General features: G+C 49.2%; 1 protein-coding gene across 5 annotated transcripts in view; it reads right to left on the reverse strand.

Moving 5' to 3' along the window:
* GATB (glutamyl-tRNA amidotransferase subunit B) overlaps positions 1 to 22762 on the reverse strand; it is an 80938-nt gene that overhangs the window by 13411 nt on the left and 44765 nt on the right. For all 5 annotated transcript variants that reach the window (XR_014015216.1, XR_014015217.1, XR_014015218.1 and 2 more), the window contains exons 7-10: positions 21470 to 21554; positions 20711 to 20755; positions 18528 to 18717; positions 6772 to 6905 (exon numbers count right to left, since the gene is read on the reverse strand). Coding sequence is in view for 2 of the 5 variants with exons in the window: in XM_081226050.1 (XP_081082176.1) it covers positions 6772 to 6905; positions 18528 to 18717; positions 20711 to 20755; positions 21470 to 21554 (454 nt within the window). In the remaining 3 variants the exon portion in view is untranslated. The remainder of the gene's footprint in view (positions 1 to 6771; positions 6906 to 18527; positions 18718 to 20710; positions 20756 to 21469; positions 21555 to 22762) is intronic.

Below are 22762 nucleotides of genomic sequence, written 5' to 3' on the forward strand. Positions count from 1 at the left end.
AAGGAGGTGGGTGCAAACTTTATGAACCATGACGAGAAGAGAAAGAAACCAAAACCCAGTAATTAAATATTTTCGACTGAAAGATCAGCCTAAAAATTACTTCAAACAAAACAGCTAACAAGGCCAGTTTTTGAGTGTTTTTGTGCAAATATTAAATTCTTTTTAATCGTAAGAGCTTGTCTTTTAGGGACGCGGTGACTACCAGCCATGTTGTCAGCCATCCTCATGGGCACCCACATACCGCTCTCTCCCGCAGGCTCTCAACAGCTTCTCACAGAAGGGCCTGGAATTCATTATGCCTACACTTCTAGGAAGGGACTTATTTGCCAAGATCCCATGATATAAAAGGACGAGAGGCAACCAAAGGCCTAAAGAGTCATTAATTGACATTCTGGGGTGAAGGGGGAGGTGAGTGCCTAGGATTAGTGGAAAGACTGAATTACAGACTATTTCTTTTAAAATACACGGTTTTGCTACTTTTAAACACATGCAGCAACTAGACTAATGAAACTCTGTATGTCTGAGGTCATGAGGGGACCAGTTTTAAATAGACTGGAATGACTTATAAATAGCACGTTAGTTAGTGTGTCTGTGTAAATGAAAGCTTCTGGAACGTTTAACACTACTTGAAAACACCTTCTGTTTAAGTCTCAGTTCCCATCACTCACTATTAATTTATTTGTTAAGCTCTTAGATAGTAAAAAGGAAACTACTGCTTAGCCCCTACGCCCATTTCCCGGAATTCCAGGCCAACCGAGTGCAAGTGCACCAGGTCTGACTCAGGTGCAGTGAAACCTCACAGGGCTGTTCACGTGAGGCAGCTGACACACAGAGGCGGCCCACTGTCCTGCAAGTGTCTGCTTATCCCGAAGTATGGATAAAAGATCAATCCAAGAGGATATTAGGTTTGCAGTGTCTGGACCACCCTGATTAAATCTCAGCAGGACGAGGGGCAAAGGGCTGGGAAATCAAGACACCCTTTCTCTAACTTCCCACCCTACTGACAAGTAATAAAGAATCCAGGTTGTTTTAAAAAGTCAGGTTTCTTGGATGTTCTACGATCCTAGTAAACGTAAAGGCCAATTAGAGTGTAGACTGTGCGTAGAACCTGTAATAAGCACTGAGGTTGAACCAGGTTTCTGAAGCCTGCAAACAAAAGGGCCCCCACTCCCACACGAGCTGATGATAAAGGGCTGTGAGGACAGAAATAGAATACAGCATGACTAAAACTACTTTGCCTTTCATCCAGTGACCTGCATTCACTGGGAGGTATCTCCACTGACTTGGGATTTCTCAATCGCCCCTTTGTACCCACAGTGCTCGACACATAGTAGGGCAGCAGTATCTGTGTCACAGACTCCTTCCCCCCAACAGGGGTGGCTGGGACACTGCGTCTACTGATGCCAGCTGTGCCAGGGCTCACCTCCAGTAAGACGATGACAAAGATCAGGACCTGTCACCCTGGCCTTGAAAGGCCCCCCTCGTCAGGTCAAACACATAAATCGGCCGAGTTGGAACAGAACACGCGGCAGCAGAAGCACAAGCTACTGACCGGCTGCCGTCAGGTCACGCGGGTTTCTGGGCCGTGGGTGTGTCTCCACGAAAGAGGAGCCCGACGTGGAAGGCCGGTCTCCCATCCCCAGCCCGGCGCATCTGCAGACGAGGGGAAATGGCATCTCTCAAGCCTTCCAACTTCACCCAGTCCCCTGGAGCTCTGATGGGATCACCACTCCACCCCCAGCCTCGATTCTGGAAGCAGACACCCTGACACCTCCACAGCCACCCCCGTTCCTGTGAAACGTGCCGCCCGTCGCAACCCCCAAGCTCATTTTGGGCCCATGCTCATGGGACGCAGAGGCTCGTGGAGAAAGACAGCGAGACACAGACACCTAGGTGGCTGCTCAGCAATCCTTCTGCTCATCTTGCTAACGTCCCAGCGTCCCTGCCTGGCACTCCCACCCAAGCTGCTGTTCTAGAGCGTCTCCTTCCCACGCCCCTTCTCAGCACGGACCCTCACCTCCCACATCATAAGGTCACCCGCTGATGGAAGGCTCAGAATTTTCTAGGGTGCCCGCCTCCTCCTCTTCCATCAGACAGCCCCCTGGACCCATGCTCTTGCCTGCATCGCCTGCCACTGCTACGCATCCTACTTGGATGCTGGGTTCCTCCCTCCTGCGGCTTTAACCCCACACCTTCACGAGTGCTCAGATCTGCCCTGTCTTGACAGTACCTCCAAGTGATCTTGCAGTCACTTGCTTCTGCCTGACCTTATTATTATTATTTTACCAATGAAGAGCATCACTGGCTACTGTCTGCCCTTGCTGTTTGGATCCCAACCCTATCCCTCTGCAGATGCTGTTCTTTTAAAATCACCTCCCCTCACTAGTTACCAAACATAATAGCTTCCCACCCTGCCGCACCCCTGAGAAAACCCCTCCTCCCTGGGCCTCCCATTCTCTCCCCCCTCCTTGAGTGCCCTCCTCCACCTCCTCCCGCTGGCCAGGAGTGGCCCGGGCTCCTGTCTCCCCACACATGTTCTAAGCCAGGGGTCGGCAAACTTCTGGAAAGCGCCAGAGAGCAAATCTTTAAGGCTCTGTGCGACACACCTGGTCTCGGTCATGTAGTCTTTGTTTTGGTTTCTAAATATACGAGGTAATAATCCTCCTTAGCTCACAGGCTGTATACAAACAGGCCTGCGGCTGTGACCTCTAACAGGCTCCCACCTCCTACATCCCATTCTTGGACGCTGCCCCGCATATCACGCTGCGGGACTAATCCTCCTGTCAGCCTCAGCCCCTTCTCAGCTCAAAGGCCTTCCCTGGTTTCCTAGCGCCTCAGGAGCTGCTGCCCGCAGCTGACCCGCAAGTTCAGGCCCTCGGCTGGAGTGAACAACTGGACAGCTGCACCGGCCTGATATTACCAGGAAATACTTGGTCAGGGAATCAGTAACTTCCACTTTCCTAACTAAATCAAACCTGGTATGAACAGTTATGAGTTATTAACCAAAAAAGCAATATACTCAAAATAATAAAAAAGCCAAGTTCAACAAGCACTTTTCTGGCCAGATCCTTTAAACACCAGTCTTCTGAGAGGTCTTTAAAGATGAACGTTCACTTGCAAAATCACTTCCTGCCAACGTGCTATCTGGAGTGTCCCTTGCCTGGTGTCATCATGAGACTACTGCTAGCTTTGCAGCTACTGCTCTTCTAGGCTTTGGAAACGTTAGCCCAGCTGCCGAGGTTGCTCACTGGTTAATGTTTGCTCCAGGTGAGGCTGGTATATGCAGCCCAGGCAATGGTTGCCTGAACTGTGTAGACTGTGAGAGCTGCTACACAGAGCTTGTTTCCTGTTCAGTTCCTGTTCTACATAAACTCTAGCACAGAACTGTTGCTTAGCTTCCTCCTTACTTGACTTTGGAACAACCAAGCACACTTTTATTTACAGTTTGGTATCCTTGGAGTTCTCTTTTTCTTTTTTTGATACATTTATTCATTTTATTTATTTATTTTTGGCTGTGTTGGGTCTTCGTTGCTGCGCACAGGCTTTCTCTAGTTGTGGCGAGTGGGGGCTACTCTTCATTGCGGTGCGTGGGTTCCTCGTTGCGGTGGCTTCTCTTGTTGTGGAGCACAGGCTCTAGGCACACGGGCTTCAGTAGTTGTGGCTCGCAGGCTCTAGAGCGCAGGCTCAGTAGTTGTGACGCACGGGCTTAGTTGCTCCGCGGCACGTGGGATCTTCCCAGACCAGGGCTCGAACCCGTGTCCCCTGCATTGGCAGGCGGATTCTTAACCACTGCGCTACCAGGGAAGCCCCCTTTGGAGTTCTTAAGACTCTAGTGCTTACGAATTGTTTGGATAAATACCAGAGGCTCCAAGTTCCCTTGACAGGCTAATGTATCAATCTCAGCTCCTGCAGAAGCTCCTAAAATGGTTGTTAGCAAACCCCTCATGTCACAGATCAATATATAGAGAAACGGGTCTGGAAGTCAGGGGGCTGGCTTCCGGTCTGAGCAGGTGTGCACCTTACCTCTTGGGGCCTGGATTCCCTCCTCTGCTAAATGAAAGAGCTGAACCAGAGGCAGCTCAGGTCTCTGCTGAGACTGAAATTCAGTGACTCTAGCAATCAGTCAGCAACGTGGAAAACACTTTTGAAAGCTAAGAGTTAGATCTCCTCCCAAAGCTCCAACCACTCCTTCCCGGAGCCTTTCGGGTGAACGTGGCCTCGTCCCTCTCTGCGTGCACCGCACTGTGAGTAGTTCTAAACAAGAAGCACCCCGTTCTGCCTTGAGGTAAAAGCGTTAGTGCACAAGTCCAGTCCTCGCCAGGACACAGAGCTTCTTAAGGGCCGGGCTGCGGTCCTGCTTGGCTCTCCACGAGCTCTGCAGAGGGTGCTCTATGGCCAGCGCCGGATTCACGGCTCAGCTCCTGCGACTTTCCACACCCTCCATGCTCCGGCCTGACCCCAGTCATACGGTCAACTGTCCTTTTCTGCCATTTTCCAGCCTCTGCTCCTGCCAGCTATGCTCCCCCCACCCCGCCCCCCAAAGCTGCTGCTCCTTCGCCATCCCCACGCCCTGGTTCCCCACAGATGTCGCCCGGCCCCTCCTTCACCAAGACCTCTCCATCCTTTCAGGCCCCGGTACAGCTATACCTCCTCCATCAACTCTGCCTGAATGGGCCCGGGCTTTTCAGTGTGAAGACTGAAGTTTCTGAGTAGAGAGGACAAGAAGGAAAGACAAACAGGCAACAGATGCTGTGGGAGTCTGGGGATCGGGGGTGGGGGGGCATCGTTTTGGTACCTCACATACCAGCACGGAATAGAGAAGGAAACGGACACTAAGGGCCCACGGGCGCCGTGTGTTTTCCTCTCAAAAACCCTTGGAGGCAGGCACTATCACTGTCATTTACAGTGACGGCACTGAGGGTGACTCATCCAAGGTCACGGCTGGTAAGAAGCCACGTGAGGAGGTGAAACAGAGCCACGTGGCCACGCTGGTACCTGTGCAAACACACTGCGAGCAAGAGGCCGAACATGAAGCCAGCATTGCGCAGGGGTAACTTCTCTGAACAGACGACTCTTTGGACTCGCGTATCAGTCAGCACACGCCTGTCTCCCCGGCTCTCCTTCCCCATAAGGCCGTGGGCGCTGCTGCAGCAACGACGCTCCCCAAGGACAGCTCGGCCTCCCGCGGGGCCCCTGCCTGTGTGCCCCTGATGAACACCCACATGTAAACCTGCTGCTCGTTCTCTGCTTCCCCACACTCTCCTTTTCTCCGGCTCCCGTGCTCCTGGTTCTCTCCCTCCCTCCCTGCCCATGCTCCTTGGGTAGTCCAGGGAGTCTCAGGCCCGGTCACACCGTATCCTCCCCGACAGCTCTCACCTGCTCCAACGGCTCCCAGTACCGTCTACACATTGCTGAGTCCGTGATCCGCTTATACTGGACCGTGCACTGCCTGCCCCGAGATGCCACGCTCGGGCTCCCCTCGAACCACGCGCACGTGCTGCCTTCCACGCCCGGAGCGCCTGCTGGACTTGGCCTGCTGGGCCCCGCCCACCCTTCACTCAGCAGGGAGCTCAGCTCTTCTCTCCCCCTTCTCAGGGCACCCAACTCGCTGCTTTGTAAGGACCACAGGAACCGCGTCTGTCTCGTGGACCGGCTTTCCCCACGCTCGGCACAGAACGTAGCATAGGGCGGAGTCTCAATTGACACGTGCTGAGTTTTGAACAAGTGAGAACTCTCGGATTCACACTCCCAGACGCCTCCCAGCAGACGTAGGCCCATCTACCTGACTGCCTATCAGTCACCCCACGAGGGGGACGTCTGTCCCACAGGCAGCTCAAACCCTGCACGTCCAAAAGGAACATGGCGTCCTCCCCACCTGTGCCTCTTCCTTCACCTCCCACCAGGTTGAACGGCTCTACTGCACCTCACCCCACTGCCCACGAGAGGGAGGTGGAAGTCGTGTGGACTTGAGATCACTGTCCTCATCTTGGCCCACCGCGCTTGGGCCCAGGCACGGGGAGTTCCGCACGCGTGCTCCCGTAAGAGGTACCCAACTGGGCTTCCCACCTCGGCTCCATCTTCCATCCCATCCCCCCAGAGGGAAACTGGAGTGAGCGTGCGCTCTCAGGCCTTTGACAGCTGCTGACAAAGGCGTGTGAAGCCTCCCGGGTGGCCTTGCCCATCCCGGCAGCTCCCCTGGTCCCTCCCGAGCACCCCGGAGCTTCTGGGCCTCCTGAGCCCACCACGCCTCTTGTCTCTGAGTGTCGCACGATTGCATCTATGGTCCAAAAGGCTCGGAACCCTCCCTCCACTTGGCAACTCCTCAGGGCCTGGTCTCTGAGGGAAACTCGCTCTCCCTCCTGAGGGAAAGCTTGGTTGACGCCCCAGCCTCGGTGCAGGTCCCCTTTCTGTGCATTCATGGTGGCCTGAACACACCTGCGGTGTAACGGGATCGTACTGAGCCGACTGTCTGCTTTCTTACAGTCTGGATGCCCTGCAGGTAGGAAACTCCTCAGCTTACTCATCTGTAGGCCCCCAGCCCAGCCCAGTACAAAGGACAGCGTGGACGGTCAGAGATCGGAATAAACGAGCTTTCAGATGTGAAGTGGATGGCGGACAGCTTTAGACTCTGACATGCACAGGGGATGTCTGTGTCTCGTCAGGAGATCCTGAGGGGAAGAAGGAACGCAGAACACCAGCCCTGCCCTGTGTCAACTGCTTCTGGACACAGAGGTCACCACAAAGGAAAAGGCGCCCCCAGACCCCACTCACCTCTCACTGACGGCAAGGTTCTGCTGCTTTAAAAAGCCCAGAAAAGTGTTGAGGACCCAACTAGTCACTGTCTTTGGCTCTGCCCTAGTTCCTTTGATCACATTCTGGAAGAACTCCAGTAGGCCAACTTCATTCTGTAAAGAAAAAGAAAATGATATAAAGCCTCCAAAAAATGAAAGATCAGCCTTCTGAAACTGTCACCCTCTGCATCCCTGAGACATCTACTGGTACTTCCCCAAACACAGAGATGTCACCAGAAAATTCTGATCACTTTCAGTAAACAGCAAGTATTCTACTACTTCTGCTACGGTCACCAGGCATTTACACAGCATTCTGTCAAAGGAATGAACATACTGCAGACAGCCTGGACTTTGTGGACCGGAGGACGCTGAAACCCGACATCCCCTAAACTCATTCGCCCTCTCAGTGTCCGCCATGGGTACCCTACCCTACAACCTTTATCCTTGAGCAGCATGTCTAGCCTGAGTTTACCGTCCTGTGTCTTTCCAGGCCTGTCTTCTCCTGTAAGTCCCAGCGATGGCTAGAAAAAGAAGGTAAGGAAAGCAGCAGACCAAGGAACAAACAGAATATTCTACGTCTGAAAAATCACAAGTGGATCGTAACTGTACTCATCTTCACATCATCCCCAGAGGGGACAGCAGTGGTTTTCACATGTTTTCAAAATGAGTAAGAACACAGGCACGTGACCCACTTAGACCACGTGATGGGTGGAGGGTGGTGCCAGGCCCCTGAGCCGAGCGAGGCCCAGCTGATCCTGGCTCTCACTGCGCTCTGTGAAAACAATCACCTGGGTTGGCTCATCAAGGAGACGTGCTTGAAGAAGCCCCTCCTGTTCCTCCCCCTCTGGACCACCAACTCTGCGAGTCAGGGGCCACGCTGCCCGTTCTCTCTGTGACTAGAACTACATCAGTGCTGGGTCATGGCAGCTGCCTGGTTAGCATCGATGAGTGAATCAACGTCTCCCATCACCTTGTCTTTTCTTAAAAAAAATCACATGTGAACGCTCACCCTTTATCATACCATGTTCACCTTTAAATATTGGAATTGCCACAATTATGCTTAAGAGTAATCCCCAAGGCACTCATTGAATTATACACTACATTGCCTGCTCAGATGGATTTGGCAAAACCAAGAAATATGGCTAAGCCCCACCCTTTGTTTTTCAGTGAGGAAAATAAAAACATGTTCCACCCATATCTGGGAGGCTGAAGTTTCCAAATGCATTTTAAATAGTAGGTTTCCCCTACCTGCTGAAATTCAAATCAAACCACACTTTCCTTAAAATATTCCTTTTTAACTTTATACTGCAGGTAAGGCTCTCACCCTCGCCCCTTTCAGAGAACCTTCATTAACCAAAAGAACATTCTGGAAAAATACAATACTGGGAAGAAGTGACACACACTAACAAAAGTGCTCTCAATGTTTCATTACTGTCGATGCTATAATATATACACAGGCACACAGCTGCTAAAGTAGAAATTCCGTAAAAAAACAAAAACAAAAACAAACTACGTGCCCTTTATAACAGTTGCATTCTCTGGTGACAAGCCTACTGAATCATCCCGTAATCATCTCCTGAATCTCTTTTCAAGCTGATGGTATTATTCTGCTCACGCCAAACCTGGGCAAAGGCCACCTCAGCAGCCAGAGCTTGACTACAGATAAAGGCAAATCCAGGCAGCATGAAGAGAAAGTTCTGTTTAACTTATGGAAAAGTATTCAAACTTCCACAGTGGCACACAAACCACTGGAGAGGGAGAAAACCTGCTACCGGCCCAAATCAGATAAGCAGGATTCCCTTTGTTCTAACCCAGAGAGGCTGGCCTGCTGGTGAAAAGAGCTGTCAGGAGGAGGACACTGCTTTGCAGAGGAAAGGTTTTCTAAATCCACCTAGAAATACTGAACTCACAGGCCTGGATGAGTTGCTGGGACGTGATGAATATCTATTCCTCTACCCTTGGGTGGTTTTTTTGTTGGATGGATAACATGGCAAGTCAGATTTCTGTTTGTCTTTTCGTGTCAGTGCTGTGAGGCAGCCTCTCCGAGCTGGAGCTGTGCTTCACTGGGGGATATGTGGGTTCAGTATACAATCTGCAGTGAACGGGGAAGTCTGCGATCGTGACAGGGCGAGCTGTGGGCAGCGGGGCTGCAGGAGGCCGAGCTGCCCCTGCCCGGAGAATGACAGATGGATGCAAAGTCACACATGGGCTGCCCGCTCGGGCTCTTTACATCAGGAGCCTGCTTACCAAGAAAAAAACACACAGCATTCTAGGAAAGGCCTTCTTCGTTTTCCTGTGAGATTGGCAAATGCTAATAAGCTTGGCCCGGATCTCAGAAGTCCCTGTGAACATGGCCGCACAGCCATCTGGTTTTCTCGGGAAAACAATGGACCAGTTAATTCCCTTACATGAAAACCATATTATGAGCAACGCAGGGGAATTCCCTGGCAGTCCAGTGGTTAGGACTCTGCACTAGGGCACAGGTTCAATCCCTAGTCGAGGAACTAAGATCCCACAAGCCACGTGATGGCAGCCAAAAAAAAAAAGAGCAACGCAGAAAGGCCACTGCATTAGGGAACCCTTAACGTCCTTCTCAGAGGCAACAAGCCAGCACTAATCTATCCCACATCAGACAGAGCTGAACCTTCAGCTACACAGGGCATCAAGTCTCCCGGCCGACTATGTCTCAACCTGTTCCTTCAAGAGATAGCCCAAGTGGCACGGACAATTGGTTCTGGCTTTTGTGTAATACCAGACACTCTTTACAGCTCTGCGACTAACTGGGAAGCGTCCTTTTCACATTTTAATCAAATTTCCCAAAGCATCCCATGACACCCAGAGCCAATGCCAGGCCAGCCTCTTGGATGCAGACACGAACCCTCCACTGCCAGTGGGTCTGTCCGCTGGTCACTGCTGGGGTGAGGCAAGGCAGAGGGCTCCCCTTCCCTTCCCTGCTGCTTTGGGAAGGAACCTGACCCACACTTGCATGGGGCCCTGAAGCCAGCTGCCCCGCAGCCGACTTTTCCAGCCTACCTTCAGAGATGACCAAATGCCAGAAGACTATCTTGCTGCAAGAGGATGAAGGCTGATCTCTCAACTGCCATTCCTGTCCTAAGTCACACACCCTGGGAATCTGATGAGAGGGCAGGATAAGGCTGGACTATATTTAGAAGGAGAATGAAACCCAATAGAGACAGCTGCCCGGTGGCAGACTCGGAGAAGAAAAAGGCCACAGAGCACACATTATGGGACAGCTGGTTATGTGGCAGGGAGTGACCCGTCAGCTATGGGGACCCTGGCTTTATTGCCTGAATACCTGCTACACGGGGATCAGTGGCCAGCCCTGCGGGGGGAAGGGGTGGGGACGGCACGTGGCTACTGCTGCTGCTAATGATGTTAATAGTAGTTTCAACAGCAACAAGAACGGGTGCTTTCTCTACATTAACTCATCCAGTGCCAACACTAACTCTGTGGGCGACGTACTAATGGAGTTCTCTTTTACAGGTGGGGACGCTCTGAGCACTGACTTGCTTGAGGTCCCCTTGAGGCGAGAAAGCAGTAGAGCTGGGACTCTGCAGCTTGTGCTCTCACCCTCCGGGTTCCGCTGCCACTGACGAAGGACGGTCACATCCCCGCCTTCCTGGGGACTGAAACTGAGCACCCGCCAGGGCCGGGCACAACACGAGGCAACTTGCCCATCCAAAGAACGCACTTCCCCACCACTTGCATTATTTTGAGAGCTGCCAGCTGCTGAAAGGTTCTTAACATATTAAAAATGTAGCAAAGGCCCTCAGCAATTAGCTTAGAAATTAGGAGGAGAAAATGGTGAGTTCAGGTGCTGCCGTTGCCAAGGCACACCTAGACCACGTGGTGCTCTCCGCGGCGGCTGACACACACCGGTTCCCAGGTCGGGGGTGTGTGTGGGGGGAACGGTGGCACCCCCCATACGGGGCTTCCGGGGGGACGGGAGGGCGGCCGGAACGCCCCGGGGCCTCTCTCCTGCGTCCCTCCACACCCCTCCCCGGAGAAGTCAGGGAGCGCGCCTGCATGGGCGCCGCCTGACTCTGCAGCATCCCTGACACCGCTAAGCAAACCCTGTTGTCACTCACAGAGTCCCGCGTCAAGCACATGGTATTTCGTCGCGCTCTGGCTCCTCCGATGCGGGTGACTCACGCATGAGGTTACACCTCACTGGGCAGGTCGTGCTGTGGGGCGGGGGAGTGGCTGACAGCTCGGGGGACCCCGTACCTGCAGTTGAGTGACAGCCGCTCGGCCCGGGCCGCGCTCGCAGGAGCCAGGAGGAGTCGCCCTACGGAGGGAGGTACCCACGGGGGCCGCGCCACGGGAAGAGGGCCCGGCATCTGCACGTGGACGGGAGCTCTGTGCTTCCCATCACTCCTGTGAGTCTGATCCCTCTTACAAGGTGAGAAAAAAACTGGGACCCCACAACTTTGTGAAACATGGCCCTGAAGATGACATCACTGCTGGTGTCGGGGTGGAAATGGAAATCAGGTGGTAGGAGGCCCCTACGAGGGACGCGGCCACGGGAGGGACCGGGGCCTGCAGTGGGGCGGGAGGCGGGGTCCATGACGTGAACGGAGCCTCCCTCTGCTTCTCACGGAAACAAGGAGGGGCTGTGGAAATCCTTCAGTGAGAGAGAAGGGAGAAAAAAAAGACGCATCCAGAGGATTCATCAGTGGGGAAAAACAAGAGGTAGTTAGTTCATTGGTGGTGTGAGGCTGGCACAGGAAAAAACATCGCTCTCCTCCGAGTGTGTGGAGGAAGCTGGAATCCTGGACCCTCACTGCCGCTTTCAGGCAGCTGTGAAACTGACTCCAAACACCAAGGGTATGCTCTTTAGCCTGACTCAAGGAATAGATGATTAGATGGGTCTACAGTCCTATTCTGGTCCCCGCAATTTCCACCTCTGGGTCATGTTCCCAGAGAGCTTGGGAGCCCCTACAATCTGAGCGGAACTCCGGTCCCATCCATGTCACTTGTGCTCTGTTGCCAGCAAAGCCGGGAAGGAAGCACACACCTCTGAGCTGGACTCCGCGCGCATTCTCACTGACCCCTGCCTTAGACGCATGGAAATGAGGCTACATCCTCTGTGATGCATTCACTCCAGGAGAGACGTTGAGAGAAACCAATTTGAGAGGAGGACTTTCCCTTGGACAATCAAAATCCAAATAATTCAGGTAATAAAAGTTGACAGCAGACAGGCATAATCAAAGACTGCGAGAATCGGACCCAAAGAGGATGTTGTCAAGAAATCAATTCTGATGGTGATCACACTTCAGTGAGCCTAAAACCACTGCTGTCAAAACGGTCCCGACACGGACGAAACCTGTGTTACTCAGCTGAAGCTTTCTGTTAACTGTCCCCAAAAGGAAACCTGTCTACTGTACAGACAGGAAATGAGGCTTCGGGATGGGCTGGGGACAGAGCCCCAGAGAGTCCCCAAGGCTGGCGCTCAGGACTGCACCCCACAGTGGGCAGGTGCCTGGGCCCAGAGGGGACTCACCTCAGAAAGCCCCTTGCCACTTGCACCTGAAGTGAATGAACTGTGGGGTTTGCGGGAGTCAAGTTAGAAGACGCACCTTTTGATTCGACTTGACCAGAACAAAACATTGGTTATTTTTTCGGTGCACAGACTAACTGTGAAAGCACCCTTAAGCCGACGAGCCCTGGGGGCAATTTTATAAAATGAACAGTAAAATCGATTTTGAAAAGTGCATGAAGCTGAAATATGGTGAGCAATGGTGTTGACCAAATGGATTTTCCTTCAGCTATGGTTACACGGTGAGTCCTTTGCTCCTCAATAAGTCTGGGCAGTTAAAAGCAGTCAATAAGGTTCAGTTGCTTTTCTAACTATTAGCTTTAAAGTAGTATTACCTATGAGATATACAGATATCTATCATGGGAAATTATTTTACAGGCAATTCATCCAGACAGAAAACCAGGCCATTTCAAGGTAACAAGAGACCCAGAGCAAAACTCTTGGAAAACAATCCATTCGACAACCAACCATCACCATGATATCCTTTCTGTTTCTTTGTTCCTCGGAGACATCTTACTCTTTTCCATGATGTCAGAAACAAAAGATTATGACTTTAAATGGGGAATAACCAGCTGGGCAAATGAATTTGTTCAAATAAGACCACATATCTTGAGGCTGCACACAAAGACGGACAGACACATAGCAGCAGAAGGCACTGACTCGGAGGGTAATCACATCTCCCTCCGGTCTCACAGGAGCCATGCTGGATTTTTCCTAGAATTCTGCCCTGCGTGGCTCCTGACGTGTCAGCAGCTGTCTGCTGCTCTTCTACCCTGGCAGCATGTTCTTGGGAGTCTGGTCAGCTGTACGCAGATGTTTTAGATTCCGTGAAGATGCTGCTGTGCCTGTCACCTTTGGGGTAAGTGACTCATTCCCCTCCTCTTTCCTCTGGGGAGGGAACAGCTTCAGGTACCTTCTCAGAGTCCTCCCAGCTCCTCCGTGCCAGAGGTGAGATCTGGACTCAAGAGTGTCTGTCTCAGGATTTCCTGGCTGTCCAGTGGTTAGGACTTTGCCTTCTAATGCAGGGGGTGCAGGTTCAATCCCTGGCTAAGATCCCACGTGCCTTGGGGCCAAAAATCCAAAACATAAAGCAGAGGCAATACTGTAACAAATTCAATAAAGACTTTAAAAATGGTCCATATCAAAAAAAAAAAATCTTGGAAAAAAAGGAAGAGTGTCTGTCTCGACTTGTGTTGCCAAGGGGGAGGGGGGAGGGGGGAGGGGGGAGGGGGAGGGACGGAATTGGAGTTTGGGATTAGCAGATGCCGACTATTACATGCAGACTGGATGGATAACAAGGGCCTACTGTATAGCACAGGGAACTATATTCAATGTCCTGGGATAAACCATAATGGAAAAGAATATAAAAAAGAATGTACATACACGTATAACTGAGTCAGTTTGCTGTACAGCAGAAATTAACACAACATTGTAAATCAACTATGTGTCAGGAAATAAAAAAAAAAAAAAAGAGTGTCTGTCTCTTAGTCAGTGTGTTAACCCACTGCCCTGCAGGGCTCCTCAGGAGAATTGAACACAACACAGAAAAGATAAAGCTCTTACATCTGACAACAGCATAGGGCACTGTGGTGAGTACAGTGGGCTCTCAAGAAACACTGAATTGAGGCTGCTACGTCATTCCTCCACTAAACCTCCCACGACAGATGACACTGAAATCTGTCCACTGAATTCATACACAGCCAGCCACCCTGTGAGCTCAGATGCATTCTTACCAAGTTCACGACACAAGGAATTGGGCAAAATCATCCCACAAAACCTACAAACCCCACGCACTATGCGGAGGCCCTTCTCAATGATTCTGTCAGAAGGGGCCAAATACCTAAGGCAGAAAGTCTAAGAAACAAAATAAATAAAACTGCAGAGAAGAGCTTACATTTCTTTCCTCTGACTTAAATTTCCTACCTGGAAAATGAATAAAATTTCTGCTTTTCATTGGAGTTGACTGATTTTCACTAAATTTAGTAGACAGCACTTTTTATGTTTATTCATAGGGCAGGCTGGTATCTTAAAAACCTAGAGGGGTGGGCAAAAGTTTTAAATAGACTGATTTCTATGGCTCCGTTTCATGAAGCATCAGTGGGGCTGGATAAAGCATTAATATCCACAAAAGTAAACATTCTGTTTTCTCTGTTAGGTGAGTCAAAACAGCAATGAAGGGCTTCCCTGGTGGCGCAGTGGTTGACAGTCTGCCTGCCGATGCAGGGGACACGGGTTCGTGCCCCGGTCCGGGAGGATCCCACATGCCGCGGAGCGGCTGGGCCCGTGAGCCATGGCCGCTGATCCTGCACATCCGGAGGCTGTGCGCTGCAACAGGAGAGGCCACAACAGTGAGAGGCCCGCATACCGCAAAAAAAAAAAAAAAAAACCCAGCAGTGAACTTGAAACATTATTTCCATTTGGCCTTGTGGCTCATTGTATGTGCCAGTAGGCAGAAGCGCTTGGAAGTAGAGTCTGGGCCCTGAAGTCAGCTCCCTCACAGGCCTGACGAAATCACTCAGTATCTTACAGTCAACCACTCAACCAGAGAGGTGATGTTTCCTCACCGGGAAAATGGGGCGATGGATGGTACCGACAGCAGGGGATGCTGGGAGGATGGACTAGAAAGTGGTCTGCTGTGAACCGCAGACCCTGCTGTTAGCCAACAGCCTCGACTCTGCGCTGCCTATCAAGACAATGACAACAATTTGTTTGTGTTCCGAGTCCAGCAAAGCAAGGTTTAGGAAGAGATGCCCCCAAGGAAAACACCTGGGATTATCTACTAAGAAAAACGTACCTGCGTATAACCTTGACTGTTCTCATAATTAACCCTGGATACACTGACTCAGAGAAGAACTTGCTGTGCTTCCGCTACTAGAATCTCTCAGTTTTCAAAATCCTCAGCTTCCGTATGTCCATTCCATAATCCTTACAAATGAGGTGAGAGATCAAGGGAGTCTGACACAAGATAGGGAGGAAGAGTTAGCTCACTAGGCTGACGTTTCAGGTGGGACATGATACTTTTCATGAGGCCAGAGGAAGAAACAGTCATACAGGTTACCTGTTGGGAGGGGATTATCAGATGGGTTTAAGAGATGAAATCAGAATGCAGATATTTAATGTCCTCAAGAAACCAGTTCAGAAAACAAGAGTCAGAGAGACCAAGTGACCTGAGGCTGGTCACGGCACGTGGTGAGCTTATGGTGGAAACCCCAGGCTTCTCCCCCGGAGCTCAAGGACACAGGTACCACCCTGTGATTTGCTGGGCTGTCAAAAGGGTGGTTTATGTATCTGACCTTTGGAAACAGGGATGCTTTATCAGGAACGCTGCTTCTCCCAGGACTTTCCTGAGTACTGGGACAGTACCCTATCCATCCACTTTCGTGTCCATCCCTTCACTGGTGCCTACTGTGTGCCGGACTTTGTGGTGAATGCTAAGACAGACCTATGTTAGAGTTTTGTAAATGCCAAGGAGAAATGATCAATACGCAATTCAGCGCTCACCACACAGTAGGATGACAAGATAAAGACTAGAGTTGTACAACACAGGAAAGACAGCCAGTATTCTATAGCAACTATAAATGGAGTACAACCTTGAAAAATTGTGAATCACTATATTGTACACACCTGGAACTTATATACTATTGTATATCAACTATACTTCAATTTAAAAAAGTTAAAGACTAGAGTTAAGTTCTGAAGTTTTTAAAAATCGTTTGTGGGTAAGGCCCGTGCGGGGTGGTATGTGCTTAATGTTGAATTTAATAAGTGACCCAAAGGCAGGAGCGTGGACTCGGAGCTCTGCAGAGCAGACCTCCACCACGGCTACTGATTTAATGAATACTCCTGGGCGCTCTTTAAACTGAGAGTTCATCAGGTTTGTGCATCTGCCTTTCTCAGCAATCTGCTGTGTTTCTGAGGAAGGGAGGAGAAAACGTGAACAGACCATTTCCGGGTATAAGTGACTCAGCTTCCAGTGATTATCAAGTCATCAAGGGCTCGGGATGCCTAACTTCAGGAAAAACAACTTGTCTGAATCATCCTCTTTCCATTCCTACTAAGTTCTCTTCTCAACCGTCTTGAAAATGTCAAGTACTAGCCATTGAAAGAAAAAGAAAAAACCGAAATGAGTCACCTACTACATTATCTGCAAGCTATACAAATAAGCATATTTTTAGTATATCAAAAAAAAAAAAGTCCCTATAAAACTGGCTCAAAAACCACCTCCTTCTTGAGAGTTTTCCCCTCTGTTCCATCAAGGTAATCACTACCTCCTCTGGGCTCCCAGCCTACATCACACACCTATCTAGTGCAGTCTGCCCTGGGGGCTGGTTAGTGGTAGTGTCACCTGTACATATTCCTGGAAAGCAAACAAACAAACAGGAGAGTCCCTGTCCCTGTCTCAGTACCTGCTACACAGGAGATGCTAGTAAAAGTGCTGTACTGAAGAGATCAAAAATAAGTTTCCCTAAACAGGGCCTTAAACTATGAAACCAGAGACTCACTCACTTGCCACCCTCAGCAATCATCAATCCAAGACCTCCCAGGCTGTGGCACTTGAAGGTCACGGGAGCGGGGCCTGGGACACAGACACAAGTGCGGATGTGTCTCTGCCTCAGAGAACTTGCTGGCGGTGAGGGTACTATCCCTGGGGCTGGGAAGCCTCGGTCTGTGTCCTCCCATCCCTTATTTAATTTGGCAAATCCGTTATGAAACGCAGGACTGGAATTTAGCGTTTAGTATTGAGTCTGAAGTTTATTTCAAGTGGGCGGGGAAGTCCAGATGGTGGGGAAGATGTGTAAGGCTAAAACTCAGGTTTGTTAAATCAACTGAGGAACAGGCCGTGACTTGCCAGAGGTTTCAGGTTAAGAGGTGTTCTGAACAAGAAGCTCACTAACTGATTCCTACAAGGAGTTGGCAGTCAGCACTGCTGATGTGCTCATCTGCACCGAGTAACTGAGCAGAGCGAGAGGATGAAACCGTCCTCGCCCTCAAGGCACTGAACGAAATACACTAACAAAGAATTAAAATACAGTGACATAATCGCCTCGGAGGTGTGAATAAGATACAGCAGCAGCCCGTGGGAGGTGGTGAGCAACTCTGCCTAAAGCATGAGAAAATAACCCATCATGTCTAATCACTGGTGGTGAAAGAGGAGGGTTCACGTGCATCTCGTACAGAACACCTATTAACCAGAAAGCCTGCTAGGATTCGTGTGTTTTTCCAAGGTCGATCTAACAAAACTGAGTTTTCTATACTCTCTGGATACTTTTCAAATGAGCTGATCTATGGATGATAAAGAGACTCATTCATTCAACAAGCATTCACTCGCCTACCTTGTACCAGAAATGGCCAGGTTTTGTTACTGAAGTGTATACATACGTATATGAATATGAATATTCTAACATCCCTACATAGTTATTATTGGTCAATTACAACGCAAAAGCCCAGAGTTTCCAGGGATTCTGCGCTCCGCATGATCAGTGTGGCAGACACCTCATCCCCGAGAGATGCAGCAGAGAAACTTTCCACATCCTCCCTGACAGACAAGCAGAAGACAGCTGTGACAAAATGCCACCCTCGTGGACGCTGTGTCACTTTAATGTTGCCGTGACAAAGGAAACCGCAAAGCCCAACAGCCCTGGAAAGGATGGAAAATCCCTGAGCACATCTCCATGGTGTCAGATTCTTAACAGCCCCTTCAGATGCATCCTCCAAGGACCAACACTTTTAGTCAGAGTTTTCAGCATTTTGTGTGGAATAAATGTTTCTTCTACAACTGGTAAAACAACTGGCTGGCTTTCTGAGAACCCCACTTCCTGCCAGACCCTGTCATGGTTCGATACTGCCAGACATCTAGAAAGCCTATATATTGATTTCCTTTTGTCCTACAGACGCAAGGGAGAACACTCATCCATAACATTTGGACTGTCTTCAGGAAGCCTCCACGGCCGCTGTGAGCAGCTCTTCATGTCTACACACAAGAAATGAATGACACGAGATCCTGCCTCATCTTCTGGTTTTCAGAGGAGCATTTACCAAAAAGGCTGGTGAGGAAGGTTAGCACGCCTGGTTCTACGGTACAGCTGAAGGCATGGGCCACTGCACCTAGAGCCCCCTGAGAAGCATCCCCCACCACTGCTGGGCTGGGCTGATCACAGCCTCTGATCAGTACCCACCAGCAAGGCAAAGCTGTGCTCCGGCAGCATCCCGTATTGTTGCACCAGCTTCTCCCGGGTCACGCGGGGCAGCTCGGGAAGCTGCTCCCGGAGCCGGTCGATGTTGATCACCTGCTGCGGGTCTGTGCCAGTGGGCAGGGACTCCGAGTCGTAGAGCAGCAGCGGGGGCAGGTTGGGCTCCGGCATGAACCTGGCACACAGAGGAGATGGCATGACTGAGTATTCAGTTTAGCTGGAAGAAACAAACCTATAGTCAGTATGAAAGTTTGTGTCTGGATGCCATGTTACTCGCAAATATTTTCCAACATCCCATAATATCAAGTCTCCTAGTTTTCCAGGAACTAGTCCTTGTACAAGTGTAAGGTCAAAATGACCAAATCCACCACTCTCTATGCTTAAACGAGCATTAAGTGAAAAAGGCACAGCACATGTTGATGCCACGGTGGTTTATAATTGTGGATAAAGTATATATTCATAAAGACATAGGCTGGAAAAAATAGGACCAAATGAGAACAATTTACTTTTTAGGAAGAAAGACTATAAATTTTAAAATATTTTTAGCAGTATTTGTGTAACAGATGAAAAGTCAAAGAAAAAGAAAACTTTCATTCTTGAGAAGTGCAAGAAATAAATGGATTTTGCCTAAATAAAATGTAGAAGCTAGGGGAGGAGGAGGAATGAATAAAGGGAGTATAAGGGATTTTTAGGGCAGTGAAACTGTTCTGTATGATGCTGTAATGGTGGCTACATGTCATTATACATCTGTCAAAACCCACAGAATGGACAACGTAAAGCACAAACCCTAATGTAAACCATGGACTTTACTTAATAATAAGGTATCAATATTGGCTCATTAATATTAACCAAGGTACCACACTACACACTAATGCAAGATGTTATCAGAGGAACCTCTGTGTGTGTGTGGGCGGGGGGCGGGGGGGGGATACGACACATACCAAGGAGTATATGGGAACTCTGTAATCTCCACTGAGTTCCGCTGTAACCTAAAACTGCTCTAAAAAAGTCAACTAATTTTTTTAAAAATGTGGAAGCCGCACCGTTGCATATGCTCTTGTGAAATAAAGATGTCCTTCCCTCTGTTCTATTCTAGCATCTAACGTTTTCTCTCTGCCCATACTTGTCAAAGGGCTTATGCAAAAGCAGGGTAATGCAGAATAAATGGTGGCTCCAAGGTAATAGCTCAGAAGGGCAAGCAACCCATCACCTCAATGCCAAATCTGTGCTATGAATTAGTCTGACTTCTGAAGGCAAGAGGAAACGAAAGGGAGGCTTCCTGAATCCCATCTGTTAACCTGAGAGACTGAGCTGAAGCCACTGGCTGTGCTAAAAGCCAACTCCACGCTCAGTGAGAAAGCGGCATAAACAGAGTAGGGGCGACACTGGAAAACAAAGACGTTCTTAGGAAGAACAGACTGAACCTAGAGGGATCACTATAATTAGAACGATGGTGACTCTGACAGACACACAAGAGGAGTCCTCGAGGTGACATGCATTCTAAGGGTCTGTGAGCTTCGTCTTTCCTGAATCTCGAGGCTATATTTGTTCCTCATTGACAGCAATGGCTACTCTTACCTCCTCCTGCCCTTCGCAAAGGAAAGTGCCAACCCCCACAACTTTGTTGCTTAAATCTTTAATTTCCGCAGTCTGCTAAACTGGGAGGAAACAAAAGTCTCAATTTATTGGAAGCTATTCTTATTATCTGCTTTATTTCTGGATCTCAAATGAGGTCTACGGTGTTAAACAGCATCACCTGAGGTTTGAAGGGACTTGCCATTGACATATACATCTCTTTTTTCTACCTTCTCACAGAACTTCAGTGTTACTGCATTAGTTACTGAACATGAGAATAAGAACAGCCTAGGCCCCACCCCGCAACTGCCATCCTCTTAGCTCAATTATGAAAACTCTGTCTGACACAGAGGGGAGTGAACAAGTGTTTTCCAGTTGTTGAATCCTGTCAAATAAGGTACCCCAAGGCTACCAAATCAAGAAAATACTCTTCCTCTCAGAGTACACATAAAACAGGAAGCTTAGATTTTCCATTATGCGACAACAACAAGGAAAAGTGGTTCCTAAAAGCAATCTAGGATCATGTTGGTCTGTAAGTGGATTTGGAATATGACCCAAATACAGAATGGTGTTTTGACAAGAGGAGTAACCACCTGTAGTCTTGTTTTCCTTCTTTGTCTCTCATCGGCACGGTGCACCTGTGACAGTTAAACGAGAAAACATTAAAAAAAAATGCTGCATGCAGCATCAGCTAGTGTAAATGCAGACAGGGGTTCCCCTACCAATAGGGGACCCAGGGGATTCAAGCTCCTCAGCCTTCCTTAGGAGACAGTTTCATGAATACATTGCAGAAATAATATTAAAGAAAGACAAATGTTTAGCATGATAATTAAAGAAAAAGAAAAGAACAGAAAAGAAATTGCTTCAACGTTTCCAACATTTAACCAGCTCAAACTCCAGGCTCTTGAGCTTTTTTCCCCAGTCTTCTGTTAAGTGTATAAAATCCTCAAAATTCAGAGTCAGAAAGTTAGACTCAAAGATATCTAAACAGAAAAAGACACCTCTACAACCAGTTCTAAGCTTTCTTCCACTTCTAGCTTAAATTGGCAGAACTTAGGTCTGATAGAATTTAAGGAAGTAAAAATTCTTGGAACCAAGGAGGTAAGCTGGAAGCCAGGGAAGTGCCAGGACTTAAGACTCAGCAAGTCTGATGGCAGTCAGGTGAAACCTCTTACCAGCCCTAGAGGGCATATCACAACCCTGTAGGGTACCGTATTTTCCTAATTTTACTAATGAGGAAACCGAAGTGCAGAGAAGCTAAGTACCTTCTCCAAGGTGACATGGCTGGTCTGTGGTGAGCCCAGACTGGAGCCCCACCTACCTGTATTCAAGATGCTGTCATGCAAACTCACCCCAGCTTGTAATCGAACGAGCGGGTTTCATTCAGGATTTTACCTCCATTCTCGAGTTCATTGATTTGCCTCTGAATTTCATAGTCTAAAAAAAATAGTTTAGTAGCATATTTTGATTCCTTTCATCCAGTGTAGCAATAATTAGACATCTTTTTCCATCTTTATGTCAAAAACTAATCAAGGGAGTTGTTTATAATTTTCCCCATAGATGCTATGTTTTATTCTTGCTGCCGTCACAGAATAATCATGCTAGAAAGGGCCTTTGAGGAAGCTTGGCACCTTCACTTTTTGAGAAAACCCAGGCTCAGAGAGACTGCGGGACCCAGTACAGGCTACAGAACGTGGCAGAAGCAGGGCTAGGACCAATATCGAGGCAGGAGGACCCCAGATCTAAGACGGCTGCTTATCAAGAGTTTTTATCCCAGGATCCATGGGTGGCCTTCAAGGGGGTCTAGTACCTCCTGAGATGCTATGCAAACGTGCATGTGTGCACAGGCACATATTTTGGAGAGGGATCTATGACCCCAAATGATGAACAGCCACTGCTCTATGCCACGCTCCCTCACCACCCAACAAGGCAGAAGTGGTAGGCAAAGCACAGCCACGTTGCTAAGCTTCCTTATGAAAACAGCTTTAGCCTCCCCTCCCACCTCAACTCCCTGCCCAACATGTACCACCTGCCCTTGCCCAAATCCAAACTCTTATCATAGCTGATAAAAAGCAGCAACACTAAGAGGACGGCTAAAAGGCGTGATGTAGGGAGAAACATGGGGTAGAAAAATTACAGGCTTGGAGAATTAAGCCCGTAACAGTAAAGCTTCAGTTCCTCCAGCCTGAGTCAGACCACAGGTAGAATTCTGTCTCAGACTACTCCAAAGGGTCCTTCGTAAGATAACAGGTTAGGGACAGCCAAAATCAGGCAGGGGTCTCCGTCATAAGTCATCAGGGATGAATCTACCTAAAATCTTGTTTGTTTTTTAGGTTCCCATCACCACCTCTTAGAATAATGAGTTCCAGAACACTTACCACCTACAAGGTGAAGTGGAACTTTCTTTCTGTTCATTCCAAGCTTTCCCTTCACAAACCTGAGCTGGAGGGTTTTCCCTGACCCAAACCTACCATGGCCTCAGAAATATGGACTGTGTCTCCTTTTACAGGCAGAAGAGTCCACCATCATTAGTCTGTCTTCACACGGGGACCTTCCCCAACACCTTCCTCTCCTGTAAGTCATCCCCTTGACCATTTTAATGCTTTTTTCCTGAAAACTTGTAGACTCAAAGTGTCTTCACTGAG

The sequence above is a fragment of the Mesoplodon bidens genome, assembly GCF_964165515.1.
Source record: "Mesoplodon bidens genome assembly, chromosome: 1".
NCBI lineage: Eukaryota > Metazoa > Chordata > Mammalia > Artiodactyla > Ziphiidae > Mesoplodon > Mesoplodon bidens.